This window comes from Melanotaenia boesemani, chromosome 10 (assembly GCF_017639745.1).
Source record: "Melanotaenia boesemani isolate fMelBoe1 chromosome 10, fMelBoe1.pri, whole genome shotgun sequence".
Lineage (NCBI taxonomy): Eukaryota > Metazoa > Chordata > Actinopteri > Atheriniformes > Melanotaeniidae > Melanotaenia > Melanotaenia boesemani.
The window spans coordinates 29848173-29865527 of record NC_055691.1 but is presented as its reverse complement, the minus strand read 5'-3'; the positions used below and the strand labels follow the sequence as shown (position 1 = coordinate 29865527).

At 40.4% G+C, this 17355-nt stretch overlaps 1 protein-coding gene across 2 annotated transcripts in view; it reads left to right on the top strand.

The window, feature by feature from the left end:
* wwox (WW domain containing oxidoreductase) overlaps positions 1–17355 on the top strand; it is a 150191-nt gene that overhangs the window by 44780 nt on the left and 88056 nt on the right. For both annotated transcript variants that reach the window (XM_041997411.1, XM_041997413.1), the window contains exons 6-8: positions 1799–1887; positions 5442–5627; positions 8501–8765. In XM_041997411.1, coding sequence (XP_041853345.1) covers positions 1799–1887; positions 5442–5627; positions 8501–8765 — 540 coding nt within the window. The remainder of the gene's footprint in view (positions 1–1798; positions 1888–5441; positions 5628–8500; positions 8766–17355) is intronic.

Below are 17355 nucleotides of genomic sequence, written 5' to 3'. Positions count from 1 at the left end.
TTTCAGAAACAATACGATTAGCGCTGCACTTTCTACCTGTTTCAATTCATTGTTGTTAGGAAATGGAAGGTAAAGAAAAGCAGAATGAGTTTCCTTACTTTGAGATATATTTAGTCACTTTTATAATTAATGAACTTTATTTACAAAAAGTGATGAGAGGTTTTCTGAAATAAACCAGACTTCAAACTGTAATCTGCTCCTGAACCTTAATTCAACAGATATAAGTGCAAGGAAGTTTACTGATTTACGTAAATGTATTTAGAAACGCAAACAAATCTAACATTTTGATGGTCCCATATTACAAAATCTGGGTGAGAGGAGAAGTTAAATAAAAGAAAAAATGTATAGAAAATGCAATCAAATCTACTGTCCTGTCTGCATTCTGGATGTGTTTCCTTCTGGACGTATATGGTGCATTATGAGGAGAATCAGACAGCAACAGCAGCTGAAACTAACCAAGAATGGACATAGAGAAGCCTGAAAAGCTTTGCCTCAGTTTCCAAATGAATGAGGCTTTGAGATAATTAATGTACACTTTAACTTCAAAGGAAAATAAATTTGTTGCTGTGTATTATCTAAGGAAGAATAAGAAGTAGCGAGAAGAGGGAAGAAAAAACTGTACCCTTACCTCGGAGGTGGCGTATCAATCAGATGGCACTAAATGCATCAATGACGTAATACCTTGATGCCATAGCAGCATGACCCCTTCTTTGAATTATAACAAAGAACAACACAACACAGAAACAAGGGAGGAGAATGGTGGGCATCCTGCAGTTTGTGTTCTTTCCTCTTGCCATGTGGCTTCAAACAGTGCCGAGTCACACAAAAAGTGACAATTCTTTCCACCAGTCAATGGACTGAAGTTTGTCAAGCTTCACCCTTTTGGGGCCCTCAACAGAAGGGTGCCAAAAAGTAGGAAAGGTTGAATATTTTGCCTGCATTGCCCATATAAGAGGGGACTCCATGAAGCAGGTAGATGGTCGCAACTCCAGGCCAGAGCAGTAACAGGTGGAGTGCAGTGGATGCTGAGAAGTGATTACATGTTTGCCTGGTTGAACCAATTAGTTTCTCTAGTACTGTCATGTTGATCGTAGAATCAATACAATCACATACAATCACATACAATCTTTTTTTTTGTTTTTATTTCTGTTTTTATACATTTTCAACTTTTTTTTTCTTTTAACAACCTTTAAATTAAAAGGTTTATTACATTCCTTATTGGGTGGATACCTGTTTTCAAGAGGGGTTTGTCCCCCTGATGTCATGATTTAGATGCAAACTTAAAATTCAAGGAAATCACGTACAATATAAACTTTTACTCCTTATTGGTTTTTGTTTTTGGCTAGATGGTTTATTTCTTTCATTAGATTTAACGTAGTAAAGTTGACATCTAAGCTACATAATAGCAGTTTTAGAGCTGTCTTGTATCGGTCTGAATAGGCCACCAGAGTCCCTAGAAAAGACAGTTTTTTTTATTAATTACATTTTTTTTACTAATCTTAATTAAAGTGATAATCAAGTGAGAACATCAAGAACAAACAAAATGTGAGTCTTTTCTTTTTAAAGATTCAACAAAAGCAATGAGCCCTCTTCCTGGATGGATAATCATCTGATAGATGTTATTTGTACCAGCCAGAGATCTTTGTGTTTGATGTTTTAAGGGTATGAAATTGTATGCGTTTTTAACTGATGAGCCTGTCATTTCTCATGATGAAAAATGGCAGTTGACAAAATCTATTTGGAATTTCTTTGCTCTTTCTAATGGTTGTCACAATCTTTTTTTTTTATGTCTCAACAGCATAAAGCAAGAGTAGAGGCCATGATGTGCAACCTGGCTTCTCTCCGCAGCGTCAGGGAGTTTGCAGAGTCTTTTAAGACCAAGAAACTGTGAGTATAAACCACAATATTAATTTTAAGGGTCAACTTTTTCCATCCTCTCCAAAAGTTTTACTTTCATCTGACAGCAAACTTTAAAAATTTACATTTTCTTGGTGAAATGGGTTTAAAAGGCGGGTCAAAGTTATCTTTTACTAGACAAGAGTGTCTTTGATGTAACCAATAACTAATTAACAGATCATGACTGTATCTTAGTTGACTCAGAAAAGGATTTACAGGAATAAATAAATAAGTAATGTCTAAAACAGGGACATAAACAGTGCCTCTCATTTAGGTCCAGTCTGTATTTTCATTGCTATCATGCCATACTTAAAGGACATCTTAATATGTATCTGATGGGCACCATATGGACAAGGCCACAGGAGTCACAGGAGTGGGTGTGTGTATTTGTGTCAATTTGCTTGACATTGGCCAAACACACTTTCTATCACTTATTTTGTTGTTGTCAGCATTTACAGCATGCATCTTGCATCCAGTGGTCGGTCGTTCGGTTGCTATTTTGGGGTCATGAATTCTGTCATCCATGCTGCTCATCCACCTGCAGGTCTCTAAACAGAGGAGTGTGTGTTTGGGGAGGGTGTTGGTGTCAAGGGAGCCCCTTGGGGAGAGGCAGGGCAGTCATAGCCTGTAGCAGCCCCGGGGCAGGGTATGGCCGTCCAGAACGTGTGTCTTGGGTCGCAGCCAAACCTCACGATGGCGTCCCTCACTCTTCGTCCTATAGTTCCCTCCCAACTCATACACAGAAGTAGATGTGCGTCTCTTTAACTCTGCTGTTCCTGTAATTCCCCTCCCAGTTCTGCTATTTCTTCATCTGTCTTTCTACAAATCTGCTGCACTTTTTCTGTCTTTCTCCGTCTCTCATGTTGTCTCTTAGTCTCTGTCTGTATCGCTCTCTCTCCACTTCAGTATTTTGGCAAGGTTGTATTTCTTCATTAGCCGTGCTGTTGGAGGGAGAGTGGGGGACTCCCAGGGGACGTCAGAGTACATTAATTCTCATCAGAAGGCGAACAGAGCAGAGTGGAGGCTGGGAGCTCTGAGCTGTGAATGGCACTGGGCAGCTGTCTGAGTCTACCACCACTCTATTACTGCACGTATGTCTTCAGGCATAACACACACTGGAGCCACAAACACAACGCGCGCATGTATGTGCATACATGCACAGACACACTCAGACAATGCTGTTCTCAGACTCACACACACCCGAACACAGGTTTGTAAACACATTCTCTGACACACGTGCACAGCGTGTCATTGACAGGTGAAATGTAATCAGAGTCTTTTTCTTTTCGTTCCCTCGTTTCTCACTCTCCTGCTTTTAAGTGCTTTAGTCAGTGGCTTTCACGCTGCTTTGTGTTCCATTGACCCCGATTCTGCTTTAATTGCTTGTCCTTTGAAATGAAATTACCTGGATATTGATATTGTTGAATGCAGTGAGATTTCATTGGGATGTAATTGATGGAGGACAGTTCTGATAGAAAGCCCTAATACAATTTCTACTGAATGCTCCATAATTAACACATGCTGTATGTTCTCACTCTAATCTTTCATCTTTTTTCTTGCCTTGATATTTTCACACTTTACTGTCGTTCACTTCTAGTTTACAGATTTAATTTTGGGTCAAAATGAGCTGCGTTTATGTATCTATATTGTAAGTGTGCTGCCTGTTTTCCTCTTTCCAATAAAGTGCGGTGTTAATGACCAGTAGTCTGAGCCCAGCTCACACAGGCAATCTCTTCCTGCTGGCCTACATTACCATGAGGTCAGGGGTCATACCCATGGGGGTTATTTAAAGTAAATATATAAACCGATGTCTCCCTGTTTGGTAGTTAACACCCTCGTTTGACCAGCGCTGAGATTGCACAGTGCACACACTGTTGTGAGGTCTTAATGTGGAGAAGGGGACTGTGGTATACGGCAATAGGCCTATTAAAGACATTCATTAGACCTGCGCTTATGAGAGAGGGACTAACTGGTGGGCAGTTGAATTAACAGCCCTTTTACATTACGAGCAGACTCACCGGAGGCCCATCTGAGCTGCGTGGGGGAAATTCTCTGCTGGCCTTAGCAGAGAAAAGTTGGTTATGTGAGTTTCTGATCGTAAATTTGTGATACACTTTGAGTGACATACTGTTTTTTTTGCCCTCCTGTCTTCACAGAATAAGGTCACAGCTTTTAATTCCTAAGAGGTGCTGCTGGCATCAGGATTAGTTTAGAATAACAGCTTTAGTGAAAGGTTAAAAAGTTAGGTCAAGAGTTCATGCCTGTAGTGTTGTTACGAAGCCCCTAGCGAGCACATTGGGGATCGAGCCAAGAGTTTTGCCTTGTGTTGCACAATGATACTGTACTTCACACTCTATTAGATAGGGGGACACTGGGCCAAAAACAACGAATGTGATTTGCTTTTCTTTAAGCAGAGGGCTATTTTTGGGCAAAAACTTGAAATCGCAGCAACTTACTTCTTTATCTTGTTTTATCAGGTTACAAAGGTCGTCTATCTACATGTATGCTTTTTCTTTCCAAACCATTAAGTTAGACTTCCTCACCTTCTTGTATTTTGGATGAAAATTTAAATATCTCACTGCTGGTGTGTTGATAATCTGCTGAGGTTGGCATTCTTTAAGTTGACTCGTGCCTAGGTTTGTGCTCTTTAATGAACCTTGTGTGTTCAGAGGCCTGAAGGTGATCGTACAGTACACTACTATGTAATAGCATGGGATGGCTCATTATAGAAAGGCATAACAATTCACACATTAATTTTCCAGCATCCAGTTTTTAATTAATCCAGTAGGCAGTCTTAAACACAGGGTACACAAATTGCCTTCGGCCTCATAATTAATTCTAATGGAAGAAATTAAAAATTGGTGGGGTGTGTTTGGATTGTTCGGCTGTGTTACTGTGGTTCTGAGCTCGCTGGAGCGTCGCTGTCACCGACAAGGATCTCTCGCTGTCCTGACCAGCAGTCTCCTTTCTGTGGCACGTGAGCGAGGAGAGTCGCTCGCTCACCCACCAAATGGAAATCCAATACAAGTCAGAGTTTAGTTAAGCACAGGTGTTTTTAGAGGCCTCACAATAAAATCTGTTTATTTAAATATTGTGACTTCTGTGTGTGTTTCCTTTTGTCTGGTTAGCCTGTTATTTGGTTACTTGGAGTATTACACAGCCTTTTTCAACTCCCATTACTTCCACCACCTGTGTGTGTTGAAATGGTTTGAGATTGCTTTTCGCTGTGTTGCTGCTTTTGGATTCCAGCCAACTGTAGTCAGTATCTACAGTACCTGTGTAGCTATGGGGAGCTGCACTGGAAAGCTTTGCATCATATCAGTATTACTGATGCTGTGTCTCTGTAGACCTCTAAACTATATACCACACCCTGGAATAATATACGCCGCTTCCTCTCTCTGTTTTCACTTCTCCACATATCTCATTAGCTTTTCCTCAGCTTAATATGGTATACAAAATCCCCTTCTTTTTGGTACATTGTCATTCTTTTTTTTGGCTCAGTAATAGATAAAGCATGTTTAACTTCTGCTTTCCTCCTGCCATAGGCCCTTGCACATTCTGGTGTGTAATGCAGCGGTGTGCACCCAGCCCTGGGCCCTGACGGAAGACGGCCTGGAGTCCACCTTTCAGATCTGCCATCTTGGTCACTTCCTCCTCGTGCAGTGCCTGCAGGATGTCCTACGACGTTCAGCCCCTGCCCGGGTTGTGGTGGTTTCCTCAGAGTCCCACAGGTAAGGAATAATAACTAGGCAGGTTGTTTCATGTTGTATTGTTCTAACTACTTAAGAAAAGACATGTAAATTAATGCGGTAGACACAATTTGATTATTTTCTTATTTGTTTATAATTTAAGTTTTTATATTTGTGTTTTTTTAATTTATTCGGCTCTTAATGTGTTTTTCTTATTGTGAAGCACTTTGTGACTCTTGCTCTTGAAAAGTTCTGTATAAATAAAATTTACTTACTTATTAAGAATAGCCAATGAAAACCCTTTTCCCAACTAATGGGTCTATATTCAGTAACTTAAAGGTACCCTGTGAAGGTTTTAATTATATAAAGCATTAATCAAGGGAACTTATGCCCAGTGTAGATGCATTCTTACAAACATGCTAAATCATTTTCCCAATTAGTAAAATTTAGCAGAGCTGATAAACAACTTGGCTGTAGACCCTCTGAGAGTTCCACAAAACCTCAGAGACAATGTCTTGTGATCAAATGAGCCAAAACATGTTTTACAGAAATTATTAAAAACCTCATTCCACCTGTGAAACACGATGGAGGGAGCTTAGTGGTTTGGGGCAGTAAAATGACAATAACATTCAGTTTGATCTTCTCTGTTTTCTAATGTTGGATCCCTTAACAGTACAAAGTTGTCTTAATGGAAAACAAACATTGCCCTTGTTGAATGTGAGTGCTACACTGTCACCCACCCTGTATTCCCAGCATTCACAGTTAAGCCATATTAAAGTCAGACTGATAGAGTTTAGGGAATAATCTCCCACAACTACCCTGCCTAGCATCCGGCTCTTCAACTCCACTCTTGCTGTTGTAGCTGCTACACCGGCTAGTTTTCAGGACAAATTGACAGATAAGACTTACTGCGTATTGTCAAACATGACAGCCTCACTCACTGAAACTCATTTCCTTCTACCCGCTGTCACTATGAATCCAACGTATCATCAGCATGATGGATGGACTTATCAGCTAAAATTTACTTTGATCAAGTATCTGCTTCTTACCGTCTGACCCCCTGACTCAGCCTCTTTTCTCCTCTTTTCCTTCTTTTTTAAAAAGTCTTTCTTTTTGTCAAGCAACTCTACATGCTTGTGGTTTCCATGCCACATAGTAAAGAAGCATGATGTCTTGCGGTGATCTGTGAACCCAAACCCTGAACCATGTGTTTCAGAGTCAGTCTGAGGTTGTGCAGCATTGATCATGGCTTCAGTCAGTCAAACAGCTGAGCAGTGATTGATTGGAGCTCTGCAGACTGACCTGAGACGAGGGGAACATGCAGAGTTATTCTAGCAGATCAAGCCACAGCTGTATCACAAGGGGTTCTTGTATGAGTTATGTTGTACAGAGGGTCATAATGTATGTGAAAGGACTGGAGCTGTGGCTTGCCAACAAGATTCACTTGTGGTCTTTATTGTTTTGGGGAAAAATAAGAGGAAGAGCTTGATGAAAAAGCTTATTTTAAGAATGTATGTTGTGAAGTGAGCATTGACAGCATTTGGTTCAAGACACATTTTTGTGGTGTTTAATAGTACAAAATGTGTACAAGATGTACATTTTGCCAAAGCTGAGACCAGTCAGATGCTCCCCTCTGTCTCGGCAGTTCCCTTCTTTCCTTTTCTGCCTCCCTAACATACATCCTCACCTTCCCTCCACTCCTCTATAATCAGTAGTGGCATTAACCCCTTCAAAGAGGGCTAAAGCAAGACCATAGAGAGTCAGTTACACACTAACACGGACCAGAGGGAGGAAAAAAGGAGTGAATTTAAACAATATCTCTCAATACATCTTCCATTCTGTCCACCTCATTCCAGACCTATATTGCATTCACTGAAGTTGCTTCCTTTTTTGCTTGTGTTATTTACAGTTTCTGCTGATTTCCCATTTATTCACTTAGCCTCCCCTCACAAGCAGTGTCTGAACCCTGACCTGGCAGCATATTGTATTCCCTAAGCTCCTTGTCCTCTAGTGAAGCATTGACCTGGAAGGGACAGGGATGGGAAAGATGGACATGCAAGTAATGGCTGGACACTTTATCAGTTTCCACCACAGGGGCTTAGTGTGGAATTGAGCAAATACTGGTTTACTTTTCCTTTCCCTGCATCAGATCTGGTCAAACAAGGGGAGGTAGTATCTCTAATGAAATTACTACTGATGGATCTTAGCTGCAGCTCTGCCTTTGTTATCTATGTTCTCACTATGTGTGTTTCTGTTTTTTTTATGTTGGTATGTTTGGATCATCAGATCAGCTAACACATGGATCACAATGGTCCTGCAAAGATTCACTCATTTGGGATCAGACAAAGTTTTAATGTGTCATGTTGAAAAAAAAAACATTAAAAAGGAAAAAAGACACATTTGGTACTCAGGCAATTGATTTATCAACCTCTACTTGCTAAAGTAGTTATGAAGTTGCAGCACATGAAATGAAAAGCCTGCAGATGTTGTAATTTAGCCAAGCAAGGATGTTGCGGAAGGCGACAGTAAACAAGAGGCAGCGAGCTTGTAAAATCACAACAAGGAAACCAGGTGACATTTTGATTGGTTGTTTTCTAATGACTGGATTAATATGTAGAATGTGTTCCACCGGTTTGGAGCTGATCTCGCTTCTCTTTCTCCCACACACACACACAACACACAGTGTGTAGTTTTTCGTGCTTATGTATTGTGTGACTGCATAATAACACGAGTAGTGTAATGTTTAAGAGGCCTTGTCAAACATCTGGAGTTTAACAGCTCTGTCGCAGGCAATTAAAGAACATCATGTCACGTCTTTGATTTGTATTCAGTCAGTACCACACATCTGTTGGTAGAACGCCTTCACAAAGGCCGACTCGGACTCACTCGCATCCTTAATGTGAACTGTCTTTCAGGTTCACAGACCTGTTAGACTCTTGTGGGAAGGTGGACTTGGCCTTGTTGTCTCCACCAAAGAAGGACTACTGGTCCATGCTGGCTTATAACCGCGCCAAGCTCTGCAACATCCTCTTCAGCAACGAGCTCCACCGGCGCCTTTCCCCTCATGGTGTGACCTCCAACGCACTGCATCCTGGGAACATGATGTATACTTCCATTCACAGGAGCTGGTGGCTGATGACCTTTCTCTTTACACTTGCTAGACCTTTCACCAAGTCTATGGTAAGAAAGAAAAAACTCATAAAAGTGTTAAGTGTTTGCATAGAGTGTGGGACTGAAGTCTTACTGGAGCTGTATTTGTCTTGGCACATTCCTGCAAAAGAGGACAGGAAAAGGATGGAGAGGGGTTGATGTGCATTTGGCTTAGGAAGAGAGTGTGGTTTTCATAGATAGAGATATTCTGCGGTGTGTTTTCCTCTTCCTCCTGTCGCTGTTTATTTAACTCCGAAACGGTTCTCATGTCCCTTCAGATGAAATTCCAAATCTAGAGAAACACAACTATCACGTCACAGTAAATGCACTTCACAATTCAAGTACTCCTGATACTCAAATAAGAAGTCTCCTGTCAAAGATGTTTTAATGATACATGCCAACCTGGAGAATCTTTTACCAGATAATTTGAGATGGCTTGTCCTAAGTTCTGAGACTCAACCATGTTGTGCAAATACCTGTCTGAGAGGATAAATCAGAAACTGTTAAGGATTTATTTATTTAATTAATTTAGGTTTAATAAAGGAGCAGCAGGAAAACCAGAATAAAATTGACACTTCACTGGGACGGTTGTTGAATTTTCTGGACCCTGCTGCTTCTGTTTTTTTTTTTTTGTTTTTTTTTTTGGAAGGGGGTGGGGGGTGTGAAGAACTGCAGATATAAGGTCATTGTCTGCTGAAGGAAGTCTGCTGAACTACTGCAGGGGATACAGCTGTACCCTATATTTTACAAGCAATTCTCCACAATGAAACTACAGCACAGGGGTTTTACTTTCTACTTTTCAGGAGTAGAAAGTAAAAGCAGAACTTGCCAGCAGAGCAACACTGGAACAACCTTCCTAGCTGAACCAAGTCTACTTAATATAAGAAAAAAATCCTTATTATGGTGTGATGACATATTAACTTGATAGTTTCTATATACTCCTGCTAAAAACAGGCTCATTGCCAACTTGAACCTCAAGTAAAGAAAACGTTCAGAATAATGTGATATATTGCAGGGTAAAACTGTCTTTAACGGGCTCAGTGTTTGCATGCTGAGTGTGGATGCATTGCACACTGCTCAACATCCTGAAGAAAACTTAGATTAGATAGAAGGGAAATTGTGGCCCAAACCTAAAATTCACAGGAAACGTGACAGACCAGCTCTTTACTCGTACTGTGAAATTGAATCAGTCACTGCAAGTTGCTCAACCAGCAATGCATCAGCATGTTATTGTACAATAAAGTACTGTATGATTTGTGTGTATACGTGGGAGAGTGTGTGAGAGAACTGATATAAGGTGTGTGAGGTTAACCTCTTCACAGGCTCTGGATATGATTGATAAGATCCAGCAGGGTGATTTATCCTAGTCTGTGTTGTGTCCTGTGCTCTCTAAGACTTTTCAGTGGATAGCAGCACCCTACCCTTTAGGCTCCATAGCAGTGTAATATATGCTTTAGTTTGACTCTTACATCTTTCCATTAGCTGTTCGTCATACTTTATCAGTTTAGTGTTTGCGCTGAAGTGAAAATGTGAAGTGTTGAAAGGCAGCTTGGTGGAGGTTTTAGTGAAGCGTTGTTCTGATCCATCATGTTTGACAGACGCAGGGCCTCAGGCCGTCATTTGTCTCTCTGCCATTTGACATAGGATGAGAGATGATAGGAACCACTCAGCACAAACTGATCGTTTCTTTAGTTTGACTAATTCTGTCTCAAAAAACTCCCCCCAAAATGTTTTTTTTTAACTACATGATTTGGAAATGTACCCAAGAGTGGATGAGACTTATGTGTTTTTTGTGTTGAAGAGAAAAGGGCTAAATTTTTTGGATGTGAGCATGCAGATGTAATTAGCGGAGCGGGGTGGCGGCTTTTCCACATGTCGTTAATTAAACGTAGTGTAGATGTTTGTAAATATTATAGGACAAAGGTAGAGTTAGTAATTAAATTCTGGTGTGCTGACACAGCGATTAGCTAAAATTCATGTCTGATAAAGGCCACACACAGACACACAGCCTCACGCACACAGATATACACGCACACCCTTAAGCTGAACATTTGCTCTTATTTAAATCTGGGCTTGATAAGGCCCCTGAAAGTGTATCCTCTTTAAAATCCCACTCCTCACTCCTTCTACCCCCACATTAAGGGCTTAATAAAACAGTGATATTATTTCAGTTATTGGTTGCAGGGATATGAAGATGGTATCGCTTTAATTGCTTGCGTACGCTTGCGGGATCCGTGGAGATTGTTCTGGGATGCAAACATAAGCAGAATGTCGACTCCAAAAAACAATCACAAAGCCCCCATGTGTGTTCTTGCGCAAATAACCAGCCTCTCATTTAAAACACAGGTTTGATTTACAGGAGCACAGGTGGAGTGATATACAGTTTCTCTGCAAGGAGAGACACACACATGAAGAAACACACTCAGGGTTACACAATATGGAGACAACTGAAACACCTGGAGTGGTCTTAAATCAGTAATTTGATGGTTTGCCATAAAAGCCATGAAATGTCATGTCAGGATCCAGAGTTGGTCATTCAGTACTTTCCTCCCTCTTTAAATTTAGTTTCATGTTCATATTTGATCATTTTTACACTTCATTTTTTATCTTTTTAATCCTTTATTTCATTTATATATTACTAAAATGTATTTTCACTTCCTCAATTCTTTGTGTGAAGGATTCGTCTTAAGAGAAAGAAACTTCTCTATTAGCAGAGAGCTCAGCCCACTTTGCTACTGATGTACAGAGCTGATTTCATTTTGCTGAGTTGAGAAAGACATCTATAAAGAGCCATGACATTTTAATCAGGCAAACTATCTCTCACTAACATCATGTTCCCCTCCCTGTGCCTTGATCTACTTAGAGATTTTGCAACCAGGCCTCTTAACTCCTGTTTTTTTTTTTGCTTTCTTTCTTTTTTTTTCTTTCCTTTTTTAATTCAGTGTGTTTAGAGTGGGAGTTTTCCCTGTGTCGCTTGGTGTGATTATCGGTATTGAATGATGTGGCCTGCAGTGATGTGAGTGTGAGAAAAAGACCTAAGAGCTGGATTGAAAAAAATAATCTTTGTTTTGTAATCTAGTTGTGGCAATCTAACACTCAAATGTTGATTACTGCAGATCTCAGCTGATTCATATTGAGGCCGTTTGAGATCATTAATGTGTTGTAGTCTTTGAACCAAAAGTCTGGATTCGCATTCAATCAGCACACAATTTCAGTGACTGTTGCAGTTATTAGTTGTGCTGTAACCTTTGTGAAGTCGTCACCATGCTGTCATGCTGGATCGCTGACCCTCTGACATTTTGTTGACTGACTGATTGCTCCCTCAAGATCAGAGTACCCTCAGGCTCTGAGCAGCTGGCCTCAGCCTATACTCATCTAATCTATACCTTAACTATAGGCACGGACAGTGCTGAGCTGAATGGAGATCAGTGTGGGCAGCGGCTCCAGTACCTCATCATTCGCTATAATGGATGACGAGAAGGGAGGTGCTGTGGGCACTCCTAAGAAGCTCTTCTGGTCCAATCAGACACCTCAGTTCCCCCAGGGGCTGGTTTCATCAGCGCTCTTGCCTTGTCCCATGCTTCCTAGTGTTTTAGTGTGATTATTTTACCCAGGATCCTGCCTCGGGCACCCAGCCACCTTTTTACATATGCACAGGCTGAACTTTTGACCAGGCACCAGCAGACAGGGCTGCCTTAGAGAAACAGCGGTTCAGGCAGGAGATTTGGGACTACCATTGCTTCCTCTGTTGAGCCTTTCCTGCTCTGATCAGGAGCTCAGTCCTGCACCCCAGGGGTTAAACCCAGAGACATCTCCTGGAAGAGAGACATCAGCATTACCATACTGTACAACAGACCTACAGTGAAGCACAGCAGCCACGGTATCAGTTTCTCTCTTGCAGACAGACATAAGGTCAGATGCTCTATCTCCTGTCTGATGTAACCCACAGATGCAGAAGCTTTGCTGTACACCTCAGCACAGTGTGTGTATGTGTGTGTGCTGCTCAGCCATGTGGAAAGAAAAAAGGAGCAGAGGTCCCAGTCTCCCCACAAGCCCTCCCCTTCTCCTGTGCGGGGTTAGATGAGCTGCCAGGCTGTTGTAATAGAGTCCCCTTGGATGATTAGGAGCTACACAGGAGGAGGTCAGCTCCTGCTTGACTGGAAACACTGTAGGTTTCTCCTCAGTTGTGCAGACAGATTATTTCACGTTATGCCAATTGGTATGAGGGTCACACACTCAAAGTTAACCTCTGATGATTCACAGATTTCCTTTACAGGCCATGTTTTGGATCACATTTGAAGAAGCAGATAAAATCAGTGAGATATTCCTGCCAGACATTTCCTGCTGAGCTGCTGTACAATGTATAGAAAAGACAGGGAGACAGGAGGGGAGAGAGATGGAGACCCGGAGAGGGAACTAAGAAGAGAAAGATGTGTTGGTGTAGGGATGGATAAAAGCATACAGTCCCATTTTGCTGTATTGACATGTGTGTTCCTGCCAATCTTGTTACTGGGATTATTGTCCACAGAGATACCATTTCATTAAGAAAACACACATACACTTAGACATGCACACAACCACAAACACACACGCACACAAAGTGGGTGAACAAAGATGGCCCAAGGCCTGGTTATATGGTCCATTGCACAGGGAAACTGTGTAAATGGTTTATTGTGGATGAGTTGATGTGATGGAAAGTGTGTCTGGATCAATAAAGAACCAATCAAATGCTGACAGTCTGCTACTGTATGCAGTCAGTCATTCACTCCTCGTGCCTGCGTACAGTTATATAACACAAGTGTGAAAGAGGCATGAACAATATCCTTATTAAAAACAGGCAGCATTGAGGAGGATGGACATTTTTAACAAACTTTTTACATTTTTGCTTGTTTCTGCAAACTAAGGTTTTCTGTCTGCACACTCAGTGTACATATGCTCTGCCTCATTTTGTCTTTCTGTCACAAACTAAGAATTTTTAGAGAAGAAGCATTACTTCAAGCCACAGACGTATCATCTCAGCTCTTCCAGCTCCAGACACCTCAGGGAGGCCATTAGGACGTCTCCCCAGCCAGAGCTGTCTGAGTCTGGACTGAGTCTGAGTTGGGGCTGGGCTAAATTACCCCTGAGCTACAGGTCAGAACCAGCTAGACCCTCATTGCCAAGGGACTCCCTCTCTAATAGAAGGGATCAGAACAAGCCAAAGAGCCAGAAACTGACCTGGCCAGAGAGACATCCTTACCCACTTACCCTCTACTCTTCCACATTGCCTCCTTCAGCCTCTGTCCCTCTTACCTTTAGAGCTTCAAAGCTTTTCTCCTGTAACCCTCAAAAGGGAGAAATCTGTAACCCATCACCCTTTTCTCACCCATCCAGTGGTTCTCCTTTCTTGCTATTGACCCTCACAACTTGACACACACACACACGCACACTACTCCCCCCCTCTTTGTTGTGACACAGAGCTGATGGACTATTTTTCAAATTGATTTCAAAAATGTACATAAGCAGCCGATCCCCTAGCCCAGATTACCTATTGATTTTTAATATGAAAAGCTCATTATATAAGCAGGAACTGCAACACAAAAAGCTAGCCAACCTTTGCATAAATCCTTTAATTGAATTTCCAGAGCCCGTGGTTCTACATTTTTTAATTAAATCCATTTCTTTTTTTAAGGGTTGCTGTGTAATTTGCATGCTGTGAAGTGGGTGCTGTCCCAGATAAAGTGCCATTGATCCTTATTAAGGCTCACCTCTGGGCTCGCTGAAAACCAACCGCAGAAATTAAATGTGCTCATGGTGCATACACTTATTGCCCGCATGATAGGATTAGAGGCGGAGAGACAGAGAGAGGGAGAGAGATAGAGATGGAGAGGGAAGGAGCAATGGGGTGAGAGTTGGGGGAGAAAGGGGGGTTATTATTAATAGTTGTTCATATTAATGTAATATTTCACCTGTCCTCCTGTGGGATGAGATTGTACCGAGGTTGTTTATAAATACAGCTTGACTGAAGTATTATTTGGGTTTCTCCTGGTGGTCTGTGAAGGGGGGGGGTCGCTGCGATTTCAGATTTGTAGGTAGCATTTAAACCTGTCACCATAATTATAAATGTGCTTGCAAATATTTTTCCAAGTAAAACCAGCTTTCCAGTAACCATGCCTCGCTCATCTAGAGTTTTTTTTTTTTTTTAATGGGGGCAAGTGTCCTTAATCATATGAAACCGATGATCATATCTCTCACTAATACTGAGGTCACGATCTGCAGTCTGTCTAAGTAGAGGTGTTAAACTATCTATTTAGAGATTAAATAATGCTTAATTTTCTTGTTCATACCCTCTTTAGCATCCTCTCACATAATATATGTGTGTATTTGCATAAAAGTGAAGATGTGTGTGATGATTTTTTTTCTGCATTTGTTCTCCCTGATAGCTGGTAGGGCAGGCCTCTCCTCTCCTCTCTTGTCTTCCTGTGCAGCTATATGCAGACGGTGGAGTAAATCAATAGGGATTAACCTGTGACCCCAGCCACATACTTATAGCCCAGTCGTCGCTGCACACACATCTCTCATCAGTTTCACTTAAACGCTGAGCCTCACTCAATAAGGCACCACACGCTAATTCATTTCAAAGATGGAGAGGCCCCTATCACAGACTTCTCTTTACCATAATCTAAAAACACACACACAACAAATTAAATAAGGAAAAAAAAAGTATACAATCCCAGATTACAGCATGTAAGAACTGCATGGCTTTAACATGATTAACCTAGCTGTCACCAGATTTTCCATGCTGGTATTCATGGATGCACACATTCAAGATGGCTGTGGCTGATTATCATCTTTATTGCTTTAGCTGCTAATTATCTTTATGATTAATTTATTAAATAAACAACAAAGCATTCAAGAGTTTAGAATGTCCATCTAATTCTCCTCGAGACCAAGATGATGTCTTCAGATGTTTTGCATTGTCCATCCTTCCACACCTCAGAGGTATTTGATTTATCTTGGAAAAGGTGCTTAATTATTAATGAAGATATATACCCATCCATCTTCTGTTGATAAATTAATTAAAGTGGCAAAAGGGTGTCTCCATTAACTTGTCATTTAAGAAGTAACACTTGTTTGCACGGTTTAATGTCCATGGAAAAAATGTCACTATCAGTGTCTAGATTGGTTCACAATAAGCCTCGATTTCACTTTGTAGGTTTTTTTCTTCCATTAGGTACAAAATGTCGGCTTCATTTACAAAACAGAACAAAACAAAACATGACATATTTTTTATCCATTGATTTATTTCATAAAGACATGTCTGTGTCACCCAGTTTTATGTTATACAAATAAAATTAATATAATATTGGCATTGGTTGGAGTTGTACTGTTAACACACACTGTATAATCCACATGCTTTCATGTCTCTATTACACACTAAATCAATAATCTGATATTTTTTTTGTTCTTCTGCATCCCTCTCTACCCTGACACCTACTGTAGTTGATCTATTTGATTTAATCACAATAAAAGAAACAAAAAACTATATATTTGTTTGATTGGCACACGTCGTTAATGTGATTCCACTTTCAAACAAGAAAAGAAATTCATCAGCTAATTCATCTATAAATTAAGTTAAATGAATGACAACAAAAGAAAAAATAAATGACAGTTTTTTTTAATCAGAATTAAAAATAACGAATTGAAATTAGTTTAATTTAAATTTAATTAGAATTTTAGTTTGAGCCAATACTAAGACAGTGAAAGCACAGAATACCAAAATTCTTTAATAGTCTTTAGATTTGTACTTATTCTGGTTTGAAAAGGTTCTCCTACATGGAATGTCAGTGGGAAACATCTAGGTTTACTTTTTCTCCTGTAAACAGATGGTACTTGAAGTTCAGTCTGTAACAGTAACATCTGCATTTTTCTTATGTAAAATGCTTTCATACATTTTTTCTGTCTTTTTCTTGAAATATTGACATGGGCTGACTGATTGGACTGATATCTCTGTATCTTTTGTGTACATGTGCATGTGAAAAGGTGTGTGCACAGTGTGTGTTGAGCAGTGCATTGTCAGCAGTATATGCTGCAAGTATTGACCCAGACTTGTCCTCTGCTCTGACTGGCTCTTGTCCCTAACTTGTCATCTCTTTTTTTTTTTCTTTTTTTTTTTTAACAACGTGAATCTTTACTTGTAAGTAGATCAGTGTTTACCACCTTTTTGGTAGCTGCAAACTAATTAAGAGTTTGTTAAAGCCTTTCTTCTTCTTTATTTAATGAATGTCATTGTTTAATTATATTCCTTTTTTAGATTTATTGTTATTCAGCATTAAATTCTTTGCATTTAAACTAGGGGTTGGGGATGTGAGTGACCTCTGTAATGTACTGAGTACTACCTAAGAGCCCAGCTATGCTTTTAACCCACAAACAGGTTCACATAAAACTCATCTCAAATGATGAGGAAGGTCAAGAGACATACAGGAGAGAGTGCTTTTTCTCCAAACACTAAATATGAAGGAGCTCACATCTCCTTCCTCTGATTGTTTAAGCTGAATGGATTCATTTCCTTCGTTTCACGGTTGTGTTTATCTATGTTTTTTTACCCCTTTTTTTCAGTACAGTTACCTTGTTCTTATTT